Below are 10,516 nucleotides of genomic sequence, written 5' to 3' on the forward strand. Positions count from 1 at the left end.
TCTTACCATATTGTAATGGGTGGACGTGTCAGTACTGTTACTTCTTGGGGCTCAGATGGACATGGGAGGGGTCTGGGCTGCCTTACCATATGCTCATGGAAGGGGGGGTCTCGGTATTGGTACTTAATGGGGCTCAGGTGGGCATGCGAAGGGGTCTGGGTTGGGTTACTGTGTACTCATGGCAGGGGGGGTCTTGGTATTGGTACTTAAAGGGGCTCAGGTGGGCATGCGAAGGGGTCTGGGTTGGGTTACTGTGTACTCATGGTGGGGGGGGTCTCGGTATTGGTACTTAATGGGGCTCAGGTGGGCATGCGAAGGGGTCTGGGTTGGGTTACTGTGTACTCATGGCAGGGGGGGTCTCGGTATTGGTACTTAATGGGACTCAGGAGGACATGCGAAGGGGTTTGGGTTGGGTTAATATGTACTCATGGCCGGGGTGGGGTCTTGGTATTGGTACTTAATGAGGCTCAGGTGGACATGCGAAGGGGTCTGGGTTGGGTTACTGTGTACTCATGGCAGGGGGGTATCGGTATTGGTACTTAATGGGGCTCAGGTGGGCATGCAAAGGGGTCTGGGTTGGGTTACTGTGTACTCATGGCAGGGGGGGGTCTCGGTATTGGTACTTAATGGGGCTCAGGTGGGCATGCGAAGGGGTCTGGGTTGGGTTACTGTGTACTCATGGCGGGGGGGGGTCTCGGTATTGGTACTTAATGGGGCTCAGGTGGGCATGCGAAGGGGTCTGGGTTGGGTTACTGTGTACTCATGGCAGGGGGGGTCTCGGTATTGGTACTTAATGGGGCTCAGGTGGACATGGGATACTTAAGAGGGTGTCTGTTATGGGGAGAGGAAAGAGAAGTCGATTGTAAGCCACTTTGAGTCTCCCATTGGTAGAGAAACTGGCATATAAGAACAAACCTTTTTCTTCAGTAATATCAGGGCTCTTTTGGCCTCCGCTCCCTCACAGAGTATCTGTTGTGGGGAGCGGAAAGGGAAGACGATTGTAAGCCGCTTCGAGACTCCTACTGGTAGAGAAAAGCGGCATATAAGAACAATCTCTTCCTTCATCAGTACTATCAGGGCTCTCTCAGACTACCCTCCCTCACAGCGTATCTGTTGTGGGGAGAGGAAAGGGAAGGCGATTGTAAGCCGCTTTGAGACTCCTACTGGTAGAGAAAGGCGGCATATAAGAATAAAACTTCTTCAGTTAAATGCAGGGCTCTTTCAGCCTCCGCTGCCTCACAGAGTATCTGTTGTGGGGAGAGTAAAGGGAAGGTGATTGTAAGCCACTTTGAGACTCCTATTGGTAGAGAAAAGCGGCATACAAGAACAATCTCTTCCTTCTTCTGTACTATCAGGGCTCTCTCAGACTACCCTCCCTCACAGAGTATCTGTTGGGAGAGGAAAGGGAAGTCGATTGTAAGCCGCTTAGAGACTCCTACTGGTAGAGAAAAGCGGCATATAAGAACTTACTTTTCCCCTTCAGTAATAACAGGTCTCTCTCAGCCTCACCTCCCTCACAGGACTTATGTTGTGGGGAGATTGGAAGGAATACGTAAGCTGCTTTGAAATTCCTTTGGGTAGAGAAAAGTGGCATATAAGAACAACTCTACTTCTCTTCTTCTTACCATATTGTAATGGGTGGACGTGTCAGTACTGTTACTTAATGGGGCTCAGATGGACATGGGAGGGGTCTGGGCTGCCTTACCATATGCTCATGGGAGGGGGGGTCTCGGTATTGGTAGTTAATGGGGCTCAGGGGGAAATGCGAAGGGGTCTGGGTTGGGTTACCCTGTACTCATGGGAGGGGGGTCTCGGTATTGGTACTTAATGGGGCTCAGGTGGACATGCGAAGGGGTCTGGGTTGGTTTAATATGTACTCATGGGAGAGGGGTCTTGGTATTGGTACTTAATGGGGCTCAGGTGGACATGGGATACTTAAGAGGGTGTCTGTTATGGGGAGAGGAAAGAGAAGTCGATTGTAAGCCACTTTGAGTCTCCTACTGGTAGAGAAAGGCGGCATATAAGAACAATCTCTTCCTTCTTCAGTACTATCAGGGCTCTCTCAGACTACCCTCCCTCACAGAGTATCTGTTGTGGGGAGAGGTAAGGGAAGGCGATTAAAGCCGCTTTGAGACTCCTACTGGTAGAGAAAAGCGGCATATAAGAACTAAGATTTCCCCTTCAGTAATAACAGGTCTCTCTCAGCCTCACCTCCCTCACAGGACTTATGTTGTGGGGAGATTGAAGGGAAGGAATATGTAAGCTGCTTTGAAATTCCTTTGGGTAGAGAAAAGTGGCATATAAGAACAACTCTACTTCTCTTCTTCTTACCATATGCTAATGGGGAGGACGTGTCAGTACTGTTACTTAATGGGGCTCAGATGGAGATGGGAGGGGGTCCGGGCTGCCTTACCATATGCTCATGGGAGGGGTGGGGTCTCGGTATTGGTACCTAATGGGGCTCAGGTGGACATGCAAAGGGGTCTGGGTTGGGTTACCATGTACTCATGGTAGGGGGGATGTCGGTATTGGTACTTAATTGTGCTCAGGTGGATATGGGAGGGGGTCTGGGTGGCGTTACCATATTTTCATGGGAGGGTGGCTTGGGTTTGGTACTTAATGGGGCTCAGGTGGACATAAAAGGGGATCTGGGTGGCGTTACAGTATGCTCATGGGAGGGGGAGTCTTGGTTTTGATAGTTAATGGGGCTCAGGGGACTTGAGGGGGGGTCGGGGTGGCATTACCATATGCTCATGGGAGGGGGGTTTCGGTACTGGTACTTAATGGGGCTCCGGTGGACATGAAAGGGGTCTGGGTGACATTATCATATCCTCATGGTAGGGGTGGGAGTCTTGGTTTTGGTACTAAATGGGGCTCATGCACATGGTTGCTGTTACCAATTGGGTTTATATACATATGTAGTGTCTAGGTGCTGGTACCAAATCGGTTCATATCCTCATTGTTACTGTCACCAATTGGTTCATGTGCACAAAGGAAAGGTCTGTTTACTGGGGCCAAAATGTTTCATATCCACAGGGTTACTGGCACCAAATTGGTTTTATATGCTCATGGTTACTGTCACCAATTGGTTCTTGTGCACAAAGGAAAGGTCTGTTTACTGGGGCCAAAATGTTTCATATCCACAGGGTTACTGGCACCAAATTGGTTTTATATGCTCATGGTTACTGTCACCAATTGGTTCTTGTGCACAAAGGAAAGGTCTTTTTACTGGGGCCGAAATGTTTCATATCCACAGGGTTACTGGCACCAAATTGGTTTTATATGCTCATGGTTACTGTCACCAATTGGTTCTTGTGCACAAAGGAAAGGTCTGTTTACTGTGGCCGAAATGTTTCATATCCACAGGGTTACTGGCACCAAATTGGTTTTATACGCTCATGGTTACTGTCACAAATTGGTTCTCTTGCACAAAGGAAAGGTCAGGTTACAGGTGTCAAATTGGTTCAGATGCACAGGGTTACTCTCAACAAATTGGTTTATGTACACATGCAAAGTGTCTGGCAGCTCGCACCAATTGGATTCGGGTGCACATTGGGTGCTGGTACCAGTTAGGTTTATATGCATAAGTAAAGGGTCTGTGAACTGCCCCCAAAGGGGTTCAGATGCACCTACGATGGGTCCGGCTGCTGGTAATAAAAAGAGCTCAAATCGCAGGAGAGCAGAGTCCTAGGGCAGGGGAGGCCAAAGGACCCCTAAGAGTCTCTGTGGAAGAAGCATCACAATCTCCCAGGGTCTGGAAAATGGGCTTGCGAGGTCCATGGGATTCTAGCACAGTAGGGTTCCTGGATTGTTCCAGAAGAGGGGGAATGGGGACCCAACTGCGGGATCTTGAAGGGGAACAACTTCCAACCATCAGGAGTATTTCTGGAGTGCTGGTGGCTCCCTGTCTCTGCCAAGGTTGCTAGCAAAAAGAGCTGAAATCACTAAAGGGGGGGGGAGACCTGGGGGTGGGCAGTAGGACGGCAGAGGAGAAGAACAGGGAGTCACCTAAAGAAGGAGCAGAGCCTTTGATAAGCGGTGTGTGGGAGACCCCAGTTACCAGTGAGAATCCAAGTTCCAGGTGGCTCGGAGAGCTTCGCAAGAGCGGCTGCAGTACAGAAAGAACTGAACGTGACAGAGGAAAAAGAAGAAACCATCCAAACTGGCTGCTTATAGCTGAACTTTTATTCTGTTTTATAAATTTGCCAGAACAAGATATTCTATAATCTTGTTTTCGAAAACAAAAGTCTTCAATAGCTAATAATAAAGCATAACGTTACAAGTATTATTGCATACGTCTTATTCCTTGTTATGACAAATGGTATAATAAAATAATTACCTTTTAAATTTGAAGCCATCTATGTACATTATTTTATATTTTCTCATATTTACCTGCCACCTATATAACAAAAGACAATAAAACCCATAAGCATCTATGCAGTGATTCCCAATTTCTGTCACCAGGGAAAATATTACTTCCCAATAATGCTGAAGGCCAGGAGAGGAGAAAGAAAGCAGGGCTGAGGGGGATGGAAGAATGGCAGGTGATCCCCCCCCCCTTGCTAAGACCATCTTATGGGTTCTGGGGCTCTTGGGGCAGGCAGGAAGGCTGAAGGCCTATAGGGCAGAAGGCCAGTGAGGGAGAGCGGGCAGGTGGGTGGAGAAGTTCGTTTTTGGTTCCTCTGAGGAAGGTGCAGAGGATTTCTTTCAAGGAGAGGAGAGCTGGCATCTCCTTCCCTGCCAAGTTGAGGGTCAAGGGGGCTGCCCTCCCACCCACCACAGAAGGCGAATGGGGGGTGGTGGGGAATCAGGAGGGAGATCCAAACAGAGGAGCAGACCAGGCCTCAGGGGGAGGGAGAGTGTGGGGGACCCTCGCCTGCACCCAATTCCCTGGGTCTGCAAGGAAGGGCCACAAGAGGCAAACACTGGCCCATCCCTTCCTGCCCACCTGCTCACAATTCACAACATTAGCATTTCTGCCAGGTGACTCTCTCCCTTCTCAGCTCTCTGCATTGGGACAACAGTTCACAAGGAGGAGGGCGATTTCTCGTGTTTGCCTGTTATCTGCATATAGAATTCCTTTTCAGGAGTTAAGCCGAAGGTTTTTCAGGGCGAAAGTGAATGCAAGGAGACACAGCCCCTTCCCTCCTCCTCCTCGCCAGCTACTGACTGACCGATCAAGGTTCCCTGGGAGGAAATGGGCTTATTTTATTTTATTTTATTCCCCATTATCACCCCGCACTATTTCCTTCAATGGGAACCAGATTACTAGTTCAGCCCTGGGTATGTCTGACCATTTTGCAGACAAAGGATGTTTTCTCTCGAGTAGACCTGCAGGGCCATTTTAGTTCTCGTTTCATCAAAGAATCGCACGTTTAGCTGAAGCTAAAGGAAAGACGGTCTCGGCGTGTCCTTTGTCCCAAATTATCAGTGGTTTATAAAAACTCTACCGGTATATCCCTGGCGATTGAAAATGTATTTGCACGGGGGAGGGAATTTGGTGCCGGATCCGCCGTTCTACTCTTCCAGAGGAAAAAAATTAAGAGAAGGGGAAAAAACGTGGGAGGGGAGGGGTTTGCCGGGGCCTCGTATATGCAAAGCATGCACCCCTTTCCTCAGTCCCCATTCCATGTTGTTGCCTAGACCAACCGGCCAAACACAGAGGCGACTTTAAAGCCACGTTTAGCCGTTGTGTTTAAGCCTGTAAAAAAGGATAGAGCAAAGCACAACAATCTACTTTATTCCCAGAAATACGCAGCATGGCAAACACTTCTACCTTGTTCTCTGCATGACTAGCTTTGAAGGAAACAGTTCTTTTTAGGAGACGTGGGTGGCCCTGAAAAGGGCCTTTGAGGTATGCCGGCCGGGGCGGGATTTGCAACAAGCCCCGCTCAGCCGCCGAAGCCGTAGAGAGTGCGGCCCTGGCGCTTAAGCGCGTAGACCACGTCCATGGCGGTGACCGTCTTCCTCTTGGCGTGCTCGGTGTAGGTCACGGCGTCGCGGATCACGTTCTCCAGGAAGACCTTCAGCACCCCGCGGGTCTCCTCGTAGATCAAGCCCGAGATGCGCTTCACGCCCCCGCGCCGAGCCAGGCGGCGGATGGCGGGCTTGGTGATGCCCTGGATGTTGTCCCGCAGCACTTTGCGGTGCCGCTTCGCGCCCCCCTTCCCCAGGCCCTTCCCGCCTTTGCCGCGCCCGGACATTTTCCCGCTTGTAAAGGAACCAGCAGAAATAAAGCCAAACCCAAGGTCTGCCCTTTTAAGTAAACAGAAGTCTAACCAGAATGAAAACCGCTCAATAAACCTACCCCCCCCCTGACTTCCCTTTAAAATAGAAAAGTGGCGGACCAGAATGAAAACTCGTTAGTTCTCAGCCTCCTTAAGGTCGGACGCGCATGGCGGGCAAATCGGGTCCTATCCAATCACGTACAGCCATCTGTTTTCAAACGAGCCAATCAGCATCCCGGGGCTGCATCCTTGAGTCTACGAGCGGATGACCGGGCAGGAGATCCTCCTGCAAGATACCCCTTAGGGCCAGCGGCATAAAACATCGCGCCGTCTTTCCAGCTGCACATAACTCTTTATCGGGCAACCCGTTAACTTTAAAAGAAAAATGAGGCGTGCCGCTTTGAAGCGATGCTTGTTTCAGGGCGCTCCCTTCTGAGTCCAGGGGTTCCTCAAGAGACAGACGAGATTTTAAGGCTATAAACCTCCAAGCGTCAAAGTTTCCTTGGTCCGACCTGACGCAGGTAGGAGACAGGGAGCTTTGACTCTCGCAGGCTTGTACTTCACAACTTCGATTTAGGGATGACATTTAGATGGGACCTGGGGATCCCCTAGAATCGTAGCTCATCTCCAGACTAAAGAGATCTGTTCCCTTGGAGAAAATGGCTGCTTTGGAGGGGGTCCTACACAGCATCTTTCTCCACTCAGGTCCCTCCCTGCCCCAAATCCCGGCTCCACCCCCAAAACCTCCAGGTATTTCCAAACTCAGACCTGGCAACCCTACTAGACTAAAATCTGGCTTTGGGGAGGGGGGGAAGGGGGTTCTTGATTTAAAATCTGGTCTATATGGAGCAACAAAATTTTTCATAGAACACAAAAATGGTATTGTAACATATATATTTTTTAATTTCAACGTAAGTACAATTTGCCAGGTACCCCCAGATGCCCCTCCAAAAGTGGGACAATCTGGTCACCTTAGACTAAGCCCAGGTTAGTAGTCAGTGTGGTGTGGTGGCAGGTGGAAAAAGAGAGAAGAGACAACTAATTGGAAGAAATACTGGAAAGAGTTAATTTGGAAATAGCCAGGAGAACAATTCTTCAATATCAAGGCTACTGAAAGATCTCAGATGTAAATAAAGAGGAGATAAGCAGCCACAGGCCTCCCCCGTCCACCCAACAGCTTACTTCTCATTGTGCCATCAACAGAGTTCCTCTGGCACGTTTAGTAATCCAGTGGAAACTGATCGCATACACATAGGAGGAATCAGCGCGGCCACTTATGTAGCTCAGGACAGAACTGGGGAAGACCGAAATCCCACTGAACGAGGTGCCCGTGTAAGTCCCAAAAGAAAAGATCCGCCCGAGGCTGGTACGGAATTCAAGTCTGCGGAGATACGAGTCAGCCATCCCCGAGACCTGGGTAATGTCCTCTCCCTGGTGGAGCATGACGTGATGCAGTTCTCCCGAGGTGCCGCCTACGTAATCGCTCCATTCTCGCCCGTAACGGACCTGGATGCTAGAGGAAGGGAAGAGTTAAGGGTAGTCTCCGGATCTCTCCTGCTGCCCTTGCCTCCTGCCGTTCTCCAACGCTGTTCTGGGGCACTCAGTGTTTGATGTAGGGCCTGGACAGTGTTTAATCAAGTTGTCTATGTGGTCATTAGAGCCTCTTGTGGTGCAGAGTGGTAAGGCAGCCGTCTGAAAGCTTTGCCCATGAGGCTGGGAGTTCAATCCCAGCAGCCGGCTCAAGGTTGACTCAGCCTTCCATCCTTCCGAGGTCGGTAAAATGAGTACCCAGCTTGCTGCTGGGGGGTAAACGGTCATGACTGGGGAAGGCACTGGCAAACCACCCCGTATTGAGTCTGCTATGAAAACGCTAGAGAACGCTAGACATGACTCGGTGCTTGCACAGGGGATATCTTTACCTTTTTATGTGGTCATTGGTCTCAACCAAACGCCTGGCGGAAGAGCTCTGTTTTACAGGCCCTCCGGAACTGGTCCAGTTCGGCCAGGGCCCTCAGTTCTTCCGGGAGCTCATTCCACCAGGTCGGGACCAGGACAGAGCACAAAGGAAAATGGCACTGTTTATTCAATCTGTCATTGCAGGGCTGTCTTAACACATGGGCTCGATGGGCACTTGCCCAGGAGCCCCACAAGCACAGGGCCCCATGCTAATCTGTGTATGTTAAGTGACTTGCCATAAATAAACACAACTACAGAGTAGTCTAGATTATGCTAAGTTATCAAATAATATTTGTTGCAATGTTATTATGTTACAAATGGACATGGTGGCTTACTGATGTGTTTTTCAAGCTTTGCATATTGTTCAAATGTGTATCATGTTGATTAGTTGCTGCTGTACAGCATGGTTTTCATTTTTTTAACACAAGTTTTGTTGAAGGGCCAATAAAATGAATATATGTTTAGTATTATCAACCATTTACTTTTTATTCCTGTAGTAGGGGCCCCTACACACTGGTTTGCCCAGGGGGCCTATCATGCTGTTAAAAAGGTAAAAGGTAAAAGTATCCCCTGTGCAAGCACCAGGCCATGTCTGACCCTTGGGGTGACGCTCTCTAGCGTTTTCTTGGCAGACTCAATACGGGGTGGTTTGCCAGTGCCTTCCCCAGTCATGACCGTTTACCCCCCAGCAGCAAGCTGGGTACTCATTTTACCGACCTCGGAAGGCTGAGTCAACCTTGAGCCGGTTGCTGGGATCAAACTCCCAGCCCCATGGGCAGAGCTCTCAGACTGCATGTCTGCTGCCTTACCACTCTGCGCCACAAGAGGCTCTTATCATGCTGTTAATGAACCTTTTTTTAAAAAGTTATCAGTTCTGGATCTTGATGAACTTACCCCGTAATGTATGAAGAGGAGACCCGGACCCGGATGGCCGTTATAGTTCCTTCTAGCTGGTTTATGGCGTGTGAGAAACGCGCTCCAGAGTTCCCCCCATATTCACCAGAATGGGAAGCAGAGCGTTTCTTAATCGCCTCTAAAACAAGATGCAAAGGGGGGAAACAGTTAGTGCCAAACCTCCAGAGAACCCTCCTTCTCCTCCTGCCGGGGAGGACGCACAAATGACAAATTGTTTCTAATAATTTTTTTAAAAAGAATATGGACCAACTGCTGCACTGTTTTACCTGCACTGATGACGGTGACCCCACACAAGAATGCAAGGAGGGCAAAACGGAACATCCTAGAAAGAGAGCCACAAGGAAATAATCCGTTAATTGCAGGGATGCCAGGAAATCTCCCAGAATTTCAGTCCTGCATTCTGCAGGGGGTTGGACTAGATGACCCTGGAGGTCCCTTCCAGCTCTATGATTCTGTACAGCTGATTACCAGATGTCTTGAGATAATTTCCCCTGGGGAGCAAAATGGCTGCTTAGGACTGTTATTCCACTGAGCTAACACAAGATAACAACTGCTAGAATCAAGAGGGCCTAGAACTGTGCCAACCAACCAAGGCTGTTTAATTTTTTTTTTTTAAGGAAATACCTTTCCTCTCAGAAAACCAGCAGGACGGCTAACAGAATGGCGATGCCATGAAATTCGAGCAGGGATTTGTGCCCATGCCTAAGAAGGAGCGACCCACAGTGGAAGTCAAATGTTTGGAAAGGGAGAGCCCAGTAAAATAAGGCAGTAAAATCCAATTTACATCATTTGCATACAATACTTTTCTCATGTGGATGCTGGATTCTTCAATGCCTAGTGACTTCCAAAGGTTACTCTTTCTTTCTTTCTTTCTTTCTTTCTTTCTTTCTTTCTTTCTTTCTTTCTTTCTTTCTTTCTTTCTTTCTCTTTCTTTCTTTCTTTCTTTCTCTTTCTTTCTTTCTCTCTTTCTCTTTCTCTCTTTCTTTCTCTCTTTCTCAGATACCCTTGTCCTCCATAAACCTACAATTACCTTTGAAAATAATGTCCTTTCTTCCTCACAGCTACAAACCCAAAGGAGCGCCTCACCTTCGGGTGTCCACCTGCCTTCTCCAGCCAATGTGCTTATCGTGGTATCTCTTTGCCATTTATATCCAAAGTCAATTTCCTTCTGTGTTGTTTTCTCCCACCCACCTTTGTGTGTCCAAGCCATTAAATTCCCCCTTTCCAAAAGGTTGATATATTAAGATAAATATTTAAAATAAATGAAACGTATGTGACCAAATATTACCGGCTAGCCGGATCTCACCGGATCTCAGAAACTTAACCGCAAGGTTGGCCCAGCTTAATATTTGCATGGGAGACCACCAAGCAAGTCACCACGCTGAGGCAGTTGAGGTCAAATCACCTCTGAACGTCTA

General features: G+C 48.8%; 2 protein-coding genes across 3 annotated transcripts; both read right to left on the reverse strand.

The window, feature by feature from the left end:
• Positions 1-4,101: 4,101 nt before the first annotated feature.
• On the reverse strand, positions 4,102-6,984 carry LOC143826133 (histone H4). The gene has a single exon (XM_077314786.1). It carries the CDS (start codon positions 6,201-6,203, stop codon positions 5,892-5,894), a length of 312 nt encoding a protein of 103 aa, XP_077170901.1. The 5' UTR covers positions 6,204-6,984; the 3' UTR covers positions 4,102-5,891.
• Positions 6,985-7,107: 123 nt separating this feature from the next.
• LOC143826117 (zymogen granule membrane protein 16-like) lies at positions 7,108-10,258 on the reverse strand. Of its 2 annotated transcripts, none has more exons than XM_077314754.1 (4): positions 10,185-10,258; positions 9,365-9,420; positions 9,078-9,216; positions 7,108-7,740 (listed from the first exon to the last, which is right to left on the reverse strand). In XM_077314754.1, exons 1-4 carry the CDS (start codon positions 10,241-10,243, stop codon positions 7,413-7,415), a joined length of 582 nt encoding a protein of 193 aa, XP_077170869.1. In that variant the 5' UTR covers positions 10,244-10,258; the 3' UTR covers positions 7,108-7,412. The 2 variants fall into 2 exon arrangements, with proteins under 2 accessions (XP_077170869.1, XP_077170870.1); XM_077314755.1 differs by having other exon boundaries at positions 10,129-10,230.
• Positions 10,259-10,516: the final 258 nt, after the last annotated feature.

Source organism: Paroedura picta, chromosome 16 (genome assembly GCF_049243985.1).
Source record: "Paroedura picta isolate Pp20150507F chromosome 16, Ppicta_v3.0, whole genome shotgun sequence".
NCBI lineage: Eukaryota > Metazoa > Chordata > Lepidosauria > Squamata > Gekkonidae > Paroedura > Paroedura picta.